The following is a 19,963-nucleotide window of genomic DNA, read 5'->3' as shown; positions in this document are numbered from 1 at the left end:
TCACCCTCGCACTCTTTTACTCACAACAAGCAATCCTTGAACTGAATTATTCTAATTTCAGAACCTGAAAAACTGACTTCAGTGTTCATAATTATGTTTTCTGAAAATAAGCATAGCATGTGAGACTAATCCTGATATTGTGAAGGTGAAGATGCACTCTTTATTCCTAGTCACTCAGAGAGTTTTAGACAATTTAATCAAATTAATGTGTTGCAAAACAAAATGATATATGTAATATGTTTGTATATTTTTATGAATATTTTTTATATTAGATAAGATTACATCTGAATATGATTTAGAGGCAAGCAATTAACAAATATTCATTCAGGTCAAAACCTTATGCTTCTTTTCCCTTTTTTCAAACAATTCTGACAACACTGCAATGTGCATGTAAAAATAGTTGCATGTTGCTGGACTGTATGTGTGTTTGTATGAAACCATAGTGCAGATATACTGGCATGAATATAGAAAGTCAAATGCGCTGTGCTATATATTGTTGTTAATCCATTACTTTGGTGTGGGAAGGGATGACAATTTTCTCATGATGTTTGGCCCAGTTTGGGAGCTTCCAGCTTTGATTTATTGCAAAAAATCCTCTCTGATAGACTGATGATACGCCCATACAGCAGCAGTGAGGGGAGATAATGAAATATGGACGAGAAAGCAGATCTCCAGCAGTGTTACAAGCCAGTAACCATAATTCATTCAACAAACACAGATTACTTTTACAGCATGTGTCATTGAATTCTTGAAATAACAGACTTTTTTTTTGCGACTTGGGGGTTGTAAGAAAAAGTTATGACCACAGCACTCACATATCATCATCACCTTTCAAATTTCCATAGCAAACATGTATTATTTACATATCCAGCGGTTACAAAGCAACATTATCATTCATTTGGAGACATGTTTGAATCCATCTGATGAGTGTCAGTGCCCTATTCTCCCTTTTTTAGTTTGCTTTTGGTCTCTACCAGCTCCTGAGGGAAATATCTGGCTCCTCAGCTGCTAAATGCTCCACTATGTTCACCAGCTAGTTGCTGACGGTGCCTGTTTGGAGCTGGTAGTGTACAGTGGGTTTTTAGAGTTTTCAGCTGAACTGAGCAGCTGCCCTCAGGATCCTAAAAACAACACGATGAGAGCAGTGAGGCTGAACCAGAACAGTAAAGTTGCAGCTGGACAGATAAGCGATGAGCTGAAATTCACTATAAAGCTCCATAAAATGAAGGTTGCTACAGATGTTCATCTCTGTAGGTTCATCTCGATAAGCAACCCCTTTCACATTGTCACATTTAATACATTGTTATAGTAAAAATATCAGTTAAGATGCTTTAAATAATAAAATGCAACATAAATATATGAAATGTTTTCTAATTTACAATTAGACTGTCGTCTTTGTTTTGCAAGTCAGATTCCAAGGCCTAAGTCAAGACAGGCAAGTCCAAAGTCAAGTCCCAAGTGCCATATTTTGAGTTTCAACCAAATCATCAACAAAATGCTGTCTAGAAACAGATTAATAAAGTTAGTTAAGCTTTAGCTCAATAACTATGTTATTATTAGCCTTGGCTAACTTGAACAAAATTCAAAGTTGTTCTGTCTCTGTCTCTAATTTGACGTATGCTCGTTTTGCATACTTCAATTTGTATTATGTTGATCACCATATCATTTTTGTTCACAAACAAAACAGTTGATAAGATTGGTATTTTAGTAATTCACATGAAATCTCTTGCAACTTGTTTGGATGTGGTCAGATTGGTTCAAACAAAGTGGATTTGAGGAATTAAGTGTTGACTTGCTTAGAATTACTAGCATTAATGATAGTCAGTTCCAAAAATTAAAGGAAATTAATAGATTTGTGTTGTTTTTTTGTTTTTTTTACTTTTTAATCCAAGTGAAGTCAGTGTTGTTAAAGTCCGAGTCGGGTTGCAAGTCTTTTTGATGTTGTCATGTCTAGTCTAAAGTAAACAAATTTATGAATCAAGTTTAACTCGAGTCCAAGTCATGCAAATAAAGTACAGTTTGCTAATATCTTATATCTTTTACCTGGTTAAATAAAGGATATATACAATATATTTACTATATACATGCACCAGTTCTGCTTTTTTCAAATTGTGTTTATTTCCTTCCAGGGTCTGCTGCAGCAGAACGGTAGTTGTGTTCGTCCAGAGGAGTGTGGCTGCATCCACCTGCAGCACCAAACTTCAGGACAACCCCCCACACCTGTCACTGTCCCTCAGGGGGCCACAGTCACCATAGGCTGCAGTACCTGGTTAGACCCCGGCTGTTAAAAACAAATGGAAATATGACAGAGGGCCTCATGTTTTCTGTTTCAGTCACCCTTGTACACCGAAGCACTTTTCAAATTTTACAAGACAGAAAGTTTAAGAAACACTTGTAAAATAAGAAACAGGACACAGTTTGTATTGACTATGTTCCAAGCAGTGCTTTAAAACAGGATTAATGCAGTATGAGGGACTTATGCCATATCTACCACTGTATTTATGTCTCTGTGATGCATCTTAATCTCTCTTGCATCTAATTCTCTGTGATTTCTTTGCTTTTCTGTTGACGTGTTGTTGTTATAATCTGCTGTTCTGTCCTGCAGCCTTTGCCATGATGGAACTTTGCAGTGTGACATGAGGGAGTGTGAAGGTAAGAGAGCAGATAAATGAGATTGATGTAAAGAGCTCCTGATTAAATAATAACCTTTATCTTAGTTTTTAACATTGGTTCATTTATCATAACTGTATAGTTCTTTGTTTTATTCTTATGCACCTGTAAATCACTTTGTAACTTTTTTTAGATTAGTGCTATACAAATAAAGTTATTTTTGTTATATTTTTCATCCAATCATAATGCCATTATCCTGTTACCCTGCTTCCCTTGCCTTCTTTCAGTCATCCTCAGCGAGTGGTCAGAGTGGACTCCCTGTTCTCCCTGTGTGCCCTCCTCCTCCTCCCTGCAGCACAGCAACTCCCAAGTAGGAGATGTTAGTGGCAGTACAATGGTGTCAATCCAGAGACGTTTCCGGGCCTGTCTGGACCTGGACTCTGGTCTTCCAGTCTCCCGGGAGGAAGAGAAGAGCCAGTGTCCAGGACCACTGGTTGACGAGAGGCTCTGTCCAGATGCTAACATCTGCAGAGGTAATGATGATTGTCTGTGAAGACAAACAGAGGTTCACAGAGGAACTGAGTGAGTTCTTTATCTCAGTCCAGAAATGAAGTCAGTTCCTCAGTCTGCCTTTGTTAAGCTCCAGTTGCTCCTTTTACTCCAAAGTGAGGGAAAGTAATGAAAGGGACAGTTCTGCTTCACCCGAGTTCCCCTCACTGTGTTTCATTCTTCCCATCAAAAGATTGTATGCAGACAACGCAGTGAACTAGTCAACGCTGGACAAGCGTGACACCATAGAAAAATGAATCACAGATCAGGTCAGAGAGCTTGGTGATGAAATGAGTCTAACATGGCTTTCTCTTGGGATGAGAGGAGAGTACTGTCATGCCAAAATATGGGCAGAATACAGAGCAAGGCAAGTGTATTCGTACAGCACCTTTCAACAACAAGGAAATTCAAAGTGCTTTACATAAAAAAAGGCGTTAAGACAAGCTGTATAAGAGACACAAGCCGATATAACAAGACACATCTAAAAAGGATTCATAAGCTAAAATTGAATAAAACATGAAAAGAAAAAGAAAAAAAACAGTGCAGTTACACTCCAGTGAGAGAAATGAATAAATAGCTTAGAATGTGATTCGATACGGAGCAGCTGAAAACAGAAATATTAAAAAGTCCATTATTTATTAACTAAGAGTTGGAGCAAACATCAAGTTTTGGGAGAGTTTCTCTCAGGTATTAGGTGCTTATACTCTAAATACTGCTTCTCCAGGTTTCATTTTGACCCTGGGGAGAAGTTTAGTAGGCAGAACTGTCTCAGAGACAAGAGAGGTCTTGGCTGTTCATATCAGACCTCTGTTTTAGCCCTAAATGATTCAGTAAGAGATGATTATTATTTTACAAGCAAGAGGCCAGTGCAAAGACTTGAGAACTTGACTGATATATTCAACTTCATGAGGGCAAGTGACCATTGCCCGCCAAGGAAAAACGGTGGTGAAGGAATGAGTCCCAATTCACAGAAATGAGTTTGCATTTTAACACTTCCAGTTTCTGCCCATCAGCTCTTAATTTCTGATGATTGCATCATGCTAACTTGCCAGCTAGTGTTACCTAGCTTCCTTATAAATACTGCAAAATATGATGTTAATGGTACCATTTTCCATTTCCTTGCATCCCATGCCTGTCTCCTGACTTACTGCTGGCAAGGCAACATCTCTCATGGAGGGCAGTTTGTATTTTTATGACCAATATTAAAAAATATCTGTTAAACATGGCAACAATCAATGTGTCCTCCACATTTAAGGCTTTGCTACTGGTTCAGGCTGTGACTCGGTCGGTCAAAATTCAAGTTTAATTCCATGTGATGCGAAGATGCCAATATGCTTTGCCATGTGAAGCAAATATTTTATTCATCCCTTCGCTTGCATTAAGTGAACAAGAGGAGAATATTTGCCAGTTGCTAGCCTTAGTGAGGGCTTTGGTAGCTTTAGCAGCAGTTCTGTATGAGACGCAGCTTCCTGATTTTCTTCTTAGAGAGACCTGTAAAGACACCACTACAGTAGTTGAGCCTGTCAAGGATAAACCATGGTCAGGTTTTTCTAGATTCTGCTGAGATATAAGTCCGATTCTTCCGAATCTAAGCTACTGGAAGATGGTTGTAGAGGCTGCACAAAAGAGGCCTGAGAACTGAGCCCTGGCTCATTTTTATTCACTCAAATGTGGAATTACAGGTCGACACAAAGCAGTCAGTGTCCCACAAGTATGAATTAAACCAGATCAGGCAAGTTCCTAAAAGTCACATCTACAGTACAATTACATAATTTAAGTGTTAACCATTTGATTCATTCAAAAACATGGGGAAAAAGTCAATAAGCTACTAGGCAAGAAATGTCCCAGAAATCATAAGTTATAGAAAATGTAATTTTAAAAAGCAGGGAAAAAATTCAGAGAACTATATTTCTGATCATCATGATTATATATTTAAAATTATTTCATAGAATTATTGTAATTTCAATTCTTTCAGTTAATTTTCCCTGTTGTTGTTTTTGTTGTATTTTTCAAAAGAACAAGAAACTTTCTTGGTCTTTTGTTTTTCTTTGTTTGCTAATTTTCAGGTAATCTTCTTTTTACTTATTTCTTGCTATTTTGCTTCTGAAGTTGGTCTTTGTATTCTTCTCATGTTTTTGAAAGAAATTAAGTCAATTTGTTCAGGTTTCAAAAGATGAAGAAATGAATGAAAATTAATTCATGGTCAGAATTTTGATTTGGAATCTTTAGAAATAACCAGGGGGTGCCAGGTTTGTATTCCTGCGCATTTTTATTAGGTGTCAATTCACTGCTGCCAGCTCAGATTAATAGTTACCATCAAAAGTTAATTCAAGTGGTTTGTAATCATTATCCACGGTGAAAACAACATTGAGCGTCCCTTCTGCAATGTTGTCATTATTTTCCAAAGGAGTGAGAATGGGAAAGGGCATTGAAGAAAGGAAGAGTTTGATGTGCATGTGTCTGTGGGATACATACCGTAAGGGTGATTGGATTTGGTGTCGTGTGATTCATCCTGAACTCATCTCTATTATCTTCTGTGGCCTGTCCCCTTTGGATATGAATGGAAATGTCTCTGAATGACTACCAGGCCTAATGGACCTTTGCATGACAAATATTTCAACCTTTTACTTCATCAGATATCGTCCAGATATGTGAAACTGTTCAGTGAGGATGAACAGAAGTTTTATTTACTACAGTGTGAATAAATACAACAAACATAGAAATCACACATCTCACCAGCTCTGCCATGATTGTACATAGTCCATAAACAGTAAATACGCTTTCATTATCGTAGATGATGATTACAACAATTACAGCTATTACAGCAGCCATCATGATAATTATGGTCATTACAATTAGGACAAGAACAGAGTTGATAGCGGTTATGATAATCATTCTACCCTTCCAGATCTGTGTCAGTGGAGTATCTGGAGCGCGTGGACAGCCTGTGCAGAGCCTTGCAGCGGTGGTGTCAGGCAGCGCTTCAGACGGCCCCTGGCCTCTCCTCCAGGACCTCACTGTAAGAGCCAACAGACACAGAGCCAGAGCTGCAACACGGGACTCTGCCCAGGTAAGAACTGCTCCTACTTAAAAAAATAAAATAATAAATAAAAAAAACCCAACTCACTGGACTTGAATATTTACATACTATGACAAACACGACTGTTAACAGAAAAAAATAAATAAATTTGATGGTGAAATCATGTTTCAAAGCCTTTATAAAAAGTGGGAAAGATTGATTTTCTTTCTTTTCTAGGTGAGCGCTGTGAGGATAGGGGGCGGACCTACCAAGAAAGCTGTGCCAATCAATGTCCTCGCAGCTGCACTGATTTATGGGAGCATGTGCAGTGTCTTCAAGGAGCCTGCCATCCAGGTGATCTTTGACTTCTCACATGAATAGTAGCCATAAACACTCTTTTATTACTGGCCAGCAAAATGTCTGTTTTTCTATTTTTCTATTTCTCTTTCTTCATTTTACGCTCATTTCTCAGGTTGTCGGTGTCCAGAGGGACAGCTACTGCAGGACGGCCACTGTGTGTCAGTGACAGAGTGTCGCTGTGGTATCCCATCTGGCAACGGGACGCTGGAGTTCACCCCTAAAGAGGAGCTTTCCATGGACTGTAACACCTGGTGAGAACAGCTTTGCATGGATTTTATTTTTAGATGTGCTAAGTGAAAATTACAAGTTTCAGCTTGTAAGAAAAATGTTGCCAAATTGGTCTGTAATATAAAGGATGTCTCACATTAGAAGCAGCTTTTATAGCTCGTTCAGGTTTGTTTTACTTGCAGATAGAGTTTACATACCCTACTTTTCTACTGACCATAAAATAAGCTGCTATCTCACCTCTCCAAACACCTTTCCACCTGCAGTGTGTGTGAGAATGGCACTCTGGTGTGCACCAAGCTTCCTTGCCCAGTTTATGAGCCCTGGAGCCCATGGAGCTCCTGCTCAGTCTCCTGTGGGCACGGCCACATGACAAGGACACGCCTTTGCCAGGACACAGACGGCGGCCCAGCCTGTGCTGACACAATCCAGACAGAGAGCTGTGATCTGCCATCTTGTCCAGGTCTGACATGGAACAAGTACCCACATACATAATTGAGAATGTCCAAAATGTTTCATCATGCCAACTCAGCCAAGTGTTGAAAGAACAAAATTTAACTTGCTGAACGTTTTCTCTCTCTTTCTCTCTCTCTCTCTCCAGTTGGATGTTTGTTGAGTGAGTGGTCACCATGGAGTGACTGCAGCGCCACGTGTGGTGGCGGGTTGTCAGTGCGGAACAAGACAGTTCTTAGAGAGCCAGAACATGGTGGGGCTGACTGTGTTGGACCACTTGAACAGCACACTGTCTGTAACACCAACAGCTGCCTGCCTGGTAACACACACATCATTAACATATGTAAAATGAATACATATAGGTTATATATTTCTAACATGCAATATAATGCATTAATTCTAGTTTAATAAAGTGGTTGCCAGGCAATCATAAGAACTGAAATGAGTGGCATTTTGAGCGAATCATTTGTAATGTCATGTAGTCAAAGATTTGACCTCAAATGTGACAGAGACATTCTGTTCTGAAGATGAAGCGTGCGTTTTGAATCACATAGTTTTACTTTTTACTTTTAGTAGGCATTGCTGCTGACCTTACAAAGTATGCACTGTTGCATGCAGTATGTACACAGTTGGGACATGCTACTTTTTTATCACGCTGTTCCCTGAACTTTGACCCTCTTTCTCATATATCCGTTACCATGGAGTTAAATTGCAGTTCGCCAAACTTAGCAGACAGAGGTCAACCTGAAGAAATCTGATATTGTTACTGTGAAATATTTATCTTTTAAGTTATAACTGTGTGGATTCTTACATTTTATATGCCTTAAATAAACCTACATATGAATTTCTCTATTATTATTATTATTTTATTTTTTTTGTTGTTGATTTTCTCTATGATTATTTTATTGGACTGGTCATCAGTCATTTGAATGTGGTATCATTCGTCATTGCAGCTTCTGTCAGCTGTCAATATGTGATGTAACTGTTGCTGCGTAGAGGATTGTGGGTAAAAATAGCCAGAAAAGCATGCTGGCTTGCATATTGCAAAATCCATGTGAATGTATTAGAGCATCCTGGTATTTTGGCAAACTGCATTTGACACAGTACATAAGGTGACACTTTCTTTTTTTGCCATACTACATAGTATGGTAGTATGGGTAATGGATTGCACAGATAGATTGGAATGTGTGCATAGAAAAAACTCACATATCTCTGTATATTGAAATTTATTAGAGACATAATTGAATTCATCGCATATTAATTTGTCTGTGTGTTGCAGAGTGTCCCAGCGAGCAGGTGTTTAGTGATTGTTCAGGTTCCTGTCCATATACCTGTGAGGACCTGTGGCCACATACTCAGTGTTTACCTGGGCCCTGCACCCCTGGGTGCACCTGCTCTCCTGGACAGGTCAGGACTCCAGTGTGTGTGCTCGTGTGGTTCGATAGCTGTGATAAAATTTTTATATCTAATCTTGCAAGGCTTACTGTGTCCCTCCTAGGTGTTGCATGAAGGCTCCTGTGTGTCACATGCTGACTGTCCCTGTTCACCGCTGTCCCTGCCGACTGGTTACCAAAGCTGGAATGTCAGCACTGAAGAGATCACAGAAGCTCTGTTGCCACCAGGAACAACCATTCAGCACCTCTGCAACACATGGTAATACATCACACGCAGTGTCATCCACACAATTTGCAGTTTTGCTTGAAAAATGATTTGCCTTTAAAGAGAAGTCTAAAGGGCAAAAAAACGGCAGATTGTGGTGGGGAAGAGAAACTGATAAACTCTACTCCATAAATATCTAAAAAAAAGTGTGCAATTTTTAGCACCATACTGAGCGGTGATGGATGGCTGTGTGCAGTCAGTGAACTTGAACTTGACTTTCACGGAGCAACTAATACACTGTGATGATTTAAGGTTTTTTTATTAGAGCATTAACACTGAGGTGACTCATATTGGCTTTCATTAGCATTGCCTCTGATTTTATATCCTCATAAGTGTCTTCTTTTGGCCTTTTAATGAATTGATTCCTTCATACTGATGTATATTTATCTATTTCGTCTTGAAAACATTGTGGTACATTTAACTGTTGCTGTGCTTCTCCATCAATTTAATTTTCCTCCCAGCTGCCTGATTCCGTTCTTAAAAGTAGACTTCATGTCCACATGAAACAAATAATAACCTTGCTATTATTATTATTATTATTATTATTATTATTATTATTATTATTATCTCAGCAGTATCACACAAGGGAGAGTGGATTTTTGTCAACCAAAATATGAACATTTTCCTGCACACTAGCTTGCAGTTCCATGTAGATCTGCACGTTACCACAGGCCAGCTACTTCGAATCATCCTGCATTTGTCTGAATATTTCATTTGCACAACCGGTGAAATAACTTTGGTGGCAAGTGTGATACCGACGAGTTAACAGTTTGGTCAACAGGCTTCGTCATCTTCTGATGTCATATGAGCATACCTGAAGGTTTGTAGTTAATTATCCAGGCTATGTTCCTTACTTTTGTTATTTTCTGACAACCATTCATTATTTAACTCAAATGTTACTTGAGAAAATGTATTTTTCTTTGCGTTGCAAAGTTTGTTGTGCCCACTCTTATTGTAGGCCAATTAAGGATTATTGTAGAGTGATGTATACACAGTTAAAAGTCTCAGTGCTCAAATTAATTGTTTGGAACTAACTGCTGTATAATATGATGTATTCTTTATAACCTGTTCAGCATCATTGTATGAATAAAAGATGCAACATGCATGAAGCAATTGCTCATACACACTAATCATTTTTAATACTGTCATTAATATAATTGATTTCATTTCTTCAGTCAGCAAAGAACATTTAGAGTCCCATATTTTACATTTAATCGCACTACAAATGTCATTATTATAATAATCATCTTTCAGACTTGAACGTCATTAGTACATTATGTTTGGTCAAAACAATTGAAATGAGTTTTCTAATTGTGAAGTTAAGTTCAGACAACATAAACTACTTGGTTAAGTCAACGGAAAGATTGTGGGCATGATTAAGAAAAGCAACATTGACTGTTGGTAGAGAACGGGGTGCAAACTGCAGCTACAAAGTCACTTTGTGCATCCATCTTCCTGGACTTCCAGTCTGTCTTTTTGCTTTATTACCCACTTTAGTTTTATTGTGCAAAACCTGAATCTCTTAGGAGATGTATTGAATTTTCGGATAGTAAAAGTAAGAACCCTTAACCAACAGTTCAAAGTAACAAATGTTCTTTGCAATCACACACGTTTGTATTTAAGAAACACTAGCTCAAGCTGTCAGTTTGACTACGGTCTAATTTCTTCTGATCATCTCTGAGTTGGAGCATCGGCAGAGTTTGATGTCATTTTCTCAGATGAACTATATAGTCAACAACAATCCAGTTTGGTAGTACGATATCTGCTGTAACAGATAGTCTGGCATGCAGCAGACATGCCGTAAGTCATCTCATCTTCCTCACAGTGGTTTTGATACTCATTTAATATACTCAGCTATGTGACATGATGATGGCTTTGGTATCTTGGTGTTCAATAATATCAGCATTGCTGTTTTCCCCTCGTATTATTCCACTCAACTGATTTTTCTTCCCACAGTGTGTGCCAACGAGGAGTGTTCAACTGTACCTCCGAGCTGTGTGATGGTGAGTGATGCTCTGTCACAGCTGTTCTTACCAAACACATTTCTTGCACTTTATTTGGCCCCTCTCTTTTAGCACTGAAAGCACCGGCAACAACAATCTTTAGTTGAACTGTCAGGGTCCTGATAGATATGTCAACCTATCTATAGTTAGTAACAGCTGCTGCAACAGTTGGCTCAAATAACCGAGCAGCACTCACATCAATCACAGCCCACAAAGGCCATTACTGGATTTTGTTTCGTAAACACACGATGCAGTCTTGAACTAGCAGGGGGAGCAAGATGAAAGATAATTGGGATCAGTGTCACAAAGTGCAACCAATCATATCCTCTTAAGAGACTCGAATGTGTGAATAGCTCTGTGATTTGACCCCAGGTTTCAATCTGTCATCGTTTGATCAGCAGTGCCTTTTATCCTCCTGCTGACTCCTCTCTCCTCTGCCAGTGGTCACTGTGAATTTCCTTTTACAAAGAAAGGTGTTTTACATTTAGAGAGAAATTCAGGTATTTGTAAACCTGTGATTTATTCTCATATTTTTCTATTGATTATGATAATATTTTTTCCAACACCTCCATAGTGGATTATCTGGAAAGAATACTTTGTCAAGAACAGTGTTGATTGGAGTGTTGCCTCCTACAGCTTTCAATAGAACCTCAATTTAACAGAAATCATGTTGTCAGAAAAACAATAAGTGCTTGTGGTAATGACAGCTCAATCAGCCCGTAGGTTGTTTTTTTAAAACCAAGGATCTTTTATTACTGCTGATTTTCCCTCAGTGCTTCATCAGAGTGAAAAGCCACAATGGGCCAAGGGTTGAAATAAGTGAAAACAGTAGTTCATGTACTAATTAGTGCTGGTACACAGCTGCTTTAAACAGGTTATCCTGCAGTCAATAAGGATCCGTGTACAAATAACACAAGACATGGTTGAATAGAAAATTTAAAAAAAATTAGAGTGTTAGAGTTAACACAGCAAGTATTCCCCTGGCCATCATTTTGGCTGTTGTAGTAAACATCTTAACAATCGTGGGGCAAATAGTTTCCCTTTATCGTACAGTGTTGTATGAGAAAGACACAGTATGAGCTTAATTTTACAAGTGTCAAACTTGTTGACATTAACCATTTTCTCACTTTGCTACTCTAACATGCGAAAAAGCTAAATGGAAAGTGGGCCACATTCTCACATGAATAGCAACCACAGTGTTCATATGAATAAAGCAGATAAATCAGCCTGCAAGTGAACCGGTAAGAAGATCTGCAGCTCTTTAGACTGAATCACAGTGTTTATTTACAATAACTTTCAGGTAACCTCGTTGACACATACACTATATGGACAAAAGTATTGGGGGGGGGCAACTCCATATTAATGCTTTTTAGGATTATGGATTTAGAGTGGGATGTCATAAAAACTCCTGTAGGTGTAATGTGTAGGTGTCCCAATACTTTTGTCAATATAGTGTACATGACATGACACAGCGCTCACCAATTGCTGCCACAGTTGGTTAGGTTTTAGCTAACTATAAAAATCAATAGCACTATTTAGAATACTATTTGAAGTACCTCAAAGCGACTAGACTCCAGACTTGACAAAAACAGTAATTTCCTAGAAGAAAAGAGGTCTACCACTAACTTGATAGTTAGTTCAGTCATGTTTTATGTCCGGCCAGTTGTGGCCCTCAGAACGATTTTAAACAGCCCTCAGCTTGTCTTCCAAAATATACAATATGATTAACATTACAATGGTTAATCAAGCAAGATCACTATCATTATTTTCATCCACCTCACAATGGGAGGACTGTCATACAGGTTTTAGACATGCAGCAAGAAGGAACCAAGTAGGCAAAACTGATGTGTTTTCATAAACAGATTGTAAACAGGCAAACTAAAAGTTATCTAACACCAGATATTCACTGTTAGGAAGCAGACACAAAGAGGCGTAAAGTCGACAGTGAAGGCTACTGCTTTGAGGAGCGTGGGAAAGTTGAATACTTTTTCACCTGAAGATAAAAGAGTTGCATTTGTTTTTTGTATGTGATTATTTTTTCAAACCAATATGATGCGAGAAACAGATGGCTTCCAAGTATTTTCAAATAATCTGGCCCCTGTTCAAAAAAGTTTGGACACTGCTGAGTAAGTGTGTTAGGTGAAGTGGAGAAAATATTTCAAATATAGCGTACACTTAAACTGATGTACAATTTTTCTTTTGGGTCCTTTTATGTGGCTAAAAAGACATTGGCTTCTGTGCTGGTAGATTTGATGGTAGCAGTAAAGTAAAAGTAAAACGCTACTTAATATAAGCACAGAAGGAACATTAGATATTTAACTATATACTGTATCTTGCAGTTAGGGCTGAAAATGAAAATGACAACACAAATAAACAAGTTTTATGATTTCACAAATCTCGGTTGTCTACCTGGAAGTGATATTGCTATGAACAAACTGATACAGTTCACTACAGCAGTTGTAGGAATTTGAATTGTTTGAGGTTATTTCTGTGTAAAGAAAGCCAACCTTGCTCGCGCCATAATCAATGTTTCCGAAATCTTTACAAAGGGGTTGATGAATAAATTTATGATCAATAGTCAGAACTGATTAAAAAAAAATATGTGGGTAAGATCCAAGTTGAAAGTTAATGGTACTTTCCTTTAACTGCCAACAGTCTGGAATGATACAAACATGTATTTGTTTTTTGTGTGTAAGTCATTTCTCTGGCCTTCTTCTTAATGCTTGATTTTCTTCAAGAGGCCTCTTACACTAAATCTAAAAATATAGTGAACTGTCTTGGATGATACTTTGTCCATAAATTTATATATTAAAGAAAAAAGATATAACATAACATACCTTATGTTGACGTTGGGGTTTTGTTTCATTGCCTGTTTCAGCATTATTTCCAAGACAGTCGCTGTTGCTCTTAACAAATGACTTTAATAAAAAGCAATGTGTGTGTGTGTGTGTGTGTGTGTGTGTGTGTGTGGTGTAATGTTCTGTAATCGCAGTTTTTTATGGGCGAGCTGAGGAATGGTGCTCTGATGATTTTTTTTTTTCTACATTCTGTTTTACTGCTTCAGGTAAATAAATGTCAAACTGACCTAAGCATGTTTACATTCTTATCCCATCGTCTCCCTCTGCAGTGGACTGTGAGTGGTCCAGCTGGTCTCAGTGGAGTCCGTGCTCTGCAAGCTGTGGCACAGGACAACGGAGCTCCAGCAGAATCATCCTGCAGTCCAGCCAGTACGGAGGGGCCCCATGTGAGGGCCCCGACCACCGCACAACAACCTGCATGGCCCCTGACTGTGGTGAGTGAGAAGAGGAGAGAGAGGCAATTATTATTGTGTGGAATAAGTAATAAGTAGCTAAGCAGCTAAAAGGTTGATATCGTAATAGTTAATCGAAAAAAGTCCTTACAGCTCACCAGAATCTCACTGAGTGCTCGTCATATGAAAAGAACGTGTGCTTTGATGTTGGGAAACGGGGAGCAGATATGCACGCTTGTTATCTCCAACCTCGAGCTAGATAGATTGGAAAAATCTATGTGTGTACATATGTAGTGCCAATTACATCTAGTCTTAGACTCTGTTTAAAGAACAATGAGAAAGCCAAGCTGCTCTCACGAGTTATGCAAGTTTGGTTTGTCACTCATAAAAGAGAGGTAGAATTGGAACTCAAAGACTGCTCATTTAGACATTGTGATTTGATTTTAAAGTCCTCTCTGTCTTGAACACGAGTAAAACAAACTGGTATTCACAGATACATTGATTTAGCCTTTTATTAAAGAACCTTAGGTAGACATAATTTCTCTACAAGTTCATCAGAAACGTTCATCAATATAACATCCACTGTTAATGTCAGTGTGGAGCCTTAAACCTCTTGTTAAAGCAAAAAGGGTGTAAATTGACAGTTGGCAGAGTCCTGCCCACCTTAGTTACTGTTGCTATGCCTGTGGAACTTTTCATTCTTGCACAGCACATGTGCACTTCACAACCATAACAGAGGCAAGTTTACTACTCAATATCCCAGGTCGTCTTAGGAGCAATCAGTGCTTGATTTCAGACAGAGATAGTCAAAAGTAGGATTCTCATTTCTTGTAAGTGATCTTACTTTTTTCTGCTTAGATGACAACTGTTGCTGGTAGATTTTATTAGCTATAGCTTGCAAAACAGTTAAGCTATCTCACTAACTTAAGATGCATGGTTTTCAATATGCACATGATAGCTACACATATAATCAAATGCTAAAAGACTAAAACTACATATCAATGGCAAAAAGGCTGCATGGACATAAAGAAACAGCATTGTACAAGAGCTGGTTTATCCCAGTGCAGTCTCAGAGGCTATTGTCTGACAATGATTTAGCCTCTGGGGGCAACGGCCAACATTTCGGGAGATCCGTTGTTGCCAAGTCTTGGTCCAGATATCGTGTTCCAAGATTGTATTTCAGCCAGTGCGTTTGCCTCTTTTGCTCTCCTCATGGACTGTTAACCTGCAAAGCCCGCTCAAACATGAGTGGTCATCACTACTCTGACTAAAAACTGATAGAAGAACTCTTCAAAATCTTGTCCCAAGACTTTGCATACATACGCAGATTATTGTTCATAGTATTATGATGAGGACAATGTAAGAGCTGACATAACACTGTTTGACTGCTTAGCTTACATGCTTGTTATACGTGTCAGGCCCTTTATGTGTAGTTACGCTTGCTAAACTGTGATTAGACAATTACTGTTTGTGGGAGGGGTTTAGTAAACAGTCAATTGACATAACATTTTATTTACTATAATGTTTCTGAAGTGGTAATTCAAATTTTTATCCCTCAGGAAGCGATTTAAAATGTTATGCTGAGTAAAACTGTACCTTTTGAGTCACTGATTTTGTGTCTGCACCCCCTGTTGATTCCCGTACTCCCTTTTTCCCACCAATTACCTTTAAAGTCTCTTCATTTTTTCAATTTCTACTCTACATCCTAACATCTTCCCTCCTCTGTCTCTTTTCTCCTGTACACCCTGACATGTTTTTTTCACTCCTCTTCTCCTCCTCCTCTGCAGCGTGTCCTGACGGGGAGCAGTGGAGGAGGAGCGCGTTGGAGGAGGTCCCGCTGTGCGAGAGGAGCTGCGAGGACATTTACTCCTCCTCTCCAGTCAACTGCAGCCGCTCCGCCCAGGGCTGCGTGTGTCGGGAGGGGCTTTACCGCAACACCAAGGGCGTGTGTGTCATCGCCGCCCTCTGCCCCTGTCATGACCAGGGCGTCCTGCGGGAGGTACACGCTCAAAACACACACTGGCTTACACCCAAAGTAAACAGACAGCTGCTGCCCGGCTAACTCAGCGGCTTGTACCCATTGTGCCCGCCTCATTGTTTTGTGCATCTGAACCTTACCAGTAGAGTGGTGTTTACGTTCCCTCCAATTCACTCCCATTGTGTTATTTACTCATAAAGAAGGGCCCATTAGAAGATGAGTGACATGCCCCATGGGCCACATTACACCGCAGCGCCTCTCCAATCCTCAGCCTCATCTATTATGCAGGAAGTGCCGTAGAAAGCCGGCACTGGGACTGCAACTGGGCAAGCCTGCCAGGAATTATTTATGAAGGAGGGGATATTATAGGATTATAAGAATTAATCATACACTGACAAGAGGTCACACCCCCCCCCTTGATCTTTCCTCTTCAGGACTTTCTCTCTGTCTTTCATTCTCTCTTTGTTCCATTCTTTCCTCCCTCATACCTCCACTTTATCTCTCACTAGTCCCTCTTCTGCTTTCATTACAGGAGTCGTGTTCGATCTCTGACTTACTCCATCCTCTTTCTTTTCATCCCCATTCTCCCGCAGCGCTTCTCTTTCTCTCCCTTCATCTACCCTCTCAGTCATTCTTCCTATCTGTCTTTTTTTCTGCCTGTCTTCTCTGTTTCTCTCTCTGTGTCTGTCAGCTGGTGATGATGAATGTCCATTTAAAGACCTTCTATGGTTTTTTAATTAACTACCTCATGACTATTATGCCAAATGGCTCAGTGTGAGCCGTAAAGGCACTCCCTAGTTGGTGCCTTTGTATAAAACCTGAGCACTGTTAATGATTCCTATAGCCAACACACATACAGAAAATGCATAACGTAGTCTGCATTATGAGATATAATAATTATAGCATCAAATGGGCCTCCAAAACCTAAATTATTCACAAGGTGCAGCTTTACTGGATTCACTAAGGAAATCAATCCTGAGCTATGACCAGTTGCACTTTATCAACTCTGCTCTGACTGTCTCGCAGTAATGTGAGCGTGCGTAATACCTGCATTTTAAAAGTCTAGCGAGTTAATAAATATCGTGTGTGCTTTTGTGTGTGTGAGCCAGGCTGGATCAGAGTGGGAGGAGGGCTGTCTGTCATGTCGCTGTGTGAACGGGAAAAAACTGTGCCACTTAAGATGCCCGCCACTCCACTGTGATGAGGTGAGACATGCACCCTGACACTCCATGGTAAACCGACGTCTGTATGATTGTGCATTTGTTGACATTAAACAGGACTGTCTGTTTGTATCATGAATCCCAGAAAATCTCAGGTACTTTATTGGATTAAGTCAAAAATTTTTTAAATATTGCATTAAATATGTATTGCTTGCATCATTGCTCTCAGTGGCCTGATAGACCCTGAAATATCAGAGGAATAACTACCTCAGAAAATCTCTACCAGCTGATGTATTATTATTATTATCCCAGTGCAGTCTCAGAGGCTGTTGTCTGACAATGATTTAGCCTCTGGGGACAACGGCCAACATTTTGGGAGATCTGTTGTTGCCAAGTCTTGGTCCGGATATCGTGTTCCAAGATTGTATTTCAGCCAGTGCGTTTGCCTCTTTTGCTCTCCTCATGGACTGTTAACCTGCAAATCCTGCTCAAACATGATTGGTCATTACTACTCTGACTAAAAACTGATAGAAGAACTCTTCAAAATCTTGTCCCAGGACTTTGCATACATACGCAGATTACTGTTCATAGTATTATAATGAGGACAATGTAAGAGCTGACATAACACTGTTTGACTGCTTAGCTTACATGCTTGTTATACGTGTCAGGCCCTTTATGTGTAGTTACGCTTGCTAAACTGTGATTAGACAATTACTTTTTGTGGGAGGGGTTTCGTAAACAGTCAGTTGACGTTACATGTTATTTACTATAATGTTTCTGAAGTGGTAATTCAAATTTATGGACATCTGCTCAAAGTACAGTAGAAAACTTCTGACATTAACACAGGTTCTAAGAATATTGTAGCTGCATTTGAAGTCTGTTTTTGCTCTTCTGCAGTCTTGTGTGCACCCTCTGCATCTAAGTACAGTTTGAGAGAGATGAAGGTTCACATACAGAGGCACAATCAGTCTCAGAGAGAAACGCATCGGCCCATTTAACTGCCATTCCTAGCCCGGGGTGGTACAGTTCACGCCACGTCTCTGTTGGTCACAAACATCTCAATTACTCTGAACGAGGGAGAAAACGCTCTGCTCCCTCAAGAATGTGTGGGATGTTCTCTGCAAGTCGCTGGCTGAAGTAGATCAATACCTGACTGTCCGAGCCGCCCACAAGCCTGCACTTTTTCCTTTAACATGCCCTTCTGTCTCCCATGAAACACTGAAACCTGGTTTCCTTGTTAAGCATAATTGAGTTTCTTTCCAATGCAGTATATTCATTATTTGACAGATCTGTTCTGCAAAATGAATGGGACCATATGTAAAGCATGATTTTAGTCATAGCTGAAATTTTGAGACAGCTTTAGGAATGTTATATATCAAGTTTATCATCTTCTTTAAATTTTAAATATTCATTAATTAACTTTCTACAGCAGCATTTTGCACATGATTTTGGGTAATTAGATCATCAATGCTGGTGACAGCTCATCATTGGAAAAAAATGTCTTCTATTTTGCAGATAATGCTCAGTCATATGCACACTGTATGACTGGTTAGCAGCTGGTCATCTGGCAGAGGGCGGTGAGCTGAATGCTTAATTATGTATGAGCTCTGTACAACTAGAGGCAGATAAAGAAAAAAATAAACTCCATATAAAATATGAATACATTTTGAAACAGAGGGAACTTTTGGTACCATATAAATACAGAATCTGTCAAGTCCTGCCTTGGAAAGAAATAGGGCATAAGGATAAGATAATGTTAAACTTAATGCTGTTTGTGTCATCCCTCTGCTCACAATGAGATGAACCTTTTTTTCTCCCAAACATCCTTTCACAATGCTTTTGTTCTAGCTTGTCAGCTGTGACTCTTTGCCTTATTTAAATGGTCATTAGGGTGAATAAACCATTTAACAAGAGTTTACAGGCAAGTTAGCATCTCTGTGAGGTTTGTATGGTCAGACAGCAGTGGCTCAAGCTAAATGCTAACATAAGTATCAAAGCTAACATATTTTGCACATATAATGTTTACCACATTGATTATATCATTAACCACTGTAGGTGAGCATTTCAGTATGGCGCTCCTAAAATCCCAAAACCTTCTTTTTTTAACTTGTGTGCACAAGTTGTTGACTTGTGGGAAAAAGTTATTATTATCTTGTGTGCACAACATAATTATCTTGTGCAAACAAGACAACTACTTGTATGTACAAAATAATTTGTTCACACAAGATGACAACTTGTGCATACAAGGTAAAGCGTATGACTGTAGGGGCTCTGCATATTAGCATGCTAACATATGCTATTAGCACAAAACAACAAGTACAGCCGAGGCTTGTAAGAATTTCTTTGGTTTTGCTGGTAACTGGCTATACGCCTCAGTATTGAACAAATAAAGAGTCTGACTTTATGGCACTAGGACACGAAGTTGGGGAACATGAATGTTTGCACAGAACAAAATGTGAAAGCAATCTATTCAGTAGGTTTTGAGATATCTTAGTCTGGACCACAGCTACACATGTAGCAGGATTAAGGACAAATTTTAATTTCATTTTTTAAGCAATGTTTAAAAAATGTCGAATAAAATCTACCTTTTACCTTTTAATAGTGAATGAACGGACCAACCTCAAAAAATGCTATAGGGTTGCAGCCAGAAAATTTTGAGAAAAAAGAAAACAAGATTACAAAACTATGTTTAAAAAT

The 19,963-nt window shown here is 39.1% G+C and overlaps 1 protein-coding gene across 1 annotated transcript in view; it reads left to right on the top strand.

The window, feature by feature from the left end:
• sspo (SCO-spondin) overlaps positions 1-19,963 on the top strand; it is a 98,574-nt gene that overhangs the window by 64,155 nt on the left and 14,456 nt on the right. Inside the window, exons 101-114 of the mRNA XM_088071939.1 lie at positions 2,130-2,269; positions 2,606-2,652; positions 2,898-3,143; positions 6,068-6,229; positions 6,416-6,532; positions 6,651-6,789; positions 7,030-7,226; positions 7,365-7,535; positions 8,496-8,623; positions 8,715-8,869; positions 10,832-10,878; positions 14,006-14,170; positions 15,916-16,127; positions 17,216-17,311. Of these exons, the coding sequence (XP_087928065.1) occupies positions 2,130-2,269; positions 2,606-2,652; positions 2,898-3,143; positions 6,068-6,229; positions 6,416-6,532; positions 6,651-6,789; positions 7,030-7,226; positions 7,365-7,535; positions 8,496-8,623; positions 8,715-8,869; positions 10,832-10,878; positions 14,006-14,170; positions 15,916-16,127; positions 17,216-17,311 (2,022 nt within the window). The remainder of the gene's footprint in view (positions 1-2,129; positions 2,270-2,605; positions 2,653-2,897; positions 3,144-6,067; positions 6,230-6,415; positions 6,533-6,650; positions 6,790-7,029; positions 7,227-7,364; positions 7,536-8,495; positions 8,624-8,714; positions 8,870-10,831; positions 10,879-14,005; positions 14,171-15,915; positions 16,128-17,215; positions 17,312-19,963) is intronic.

Source organism: Plectropomus leopardus, chromosome 21 (genome assembly GCF_026936395.1).
Source record: "Plectropomus leopardus strain MGB_pleo_1.0 chromosome 21, ASM2693639v1, whole genome shotgun sequence".
NCBI lineage: Eukaryota > Metazoa > Chordata > Actinopteri > Perciformes > Serranidae > Plectropomus > Plectropomus leopardus.
This window is presented reverse-complemented; position numbering and strand designations above follow the sequence as displayed.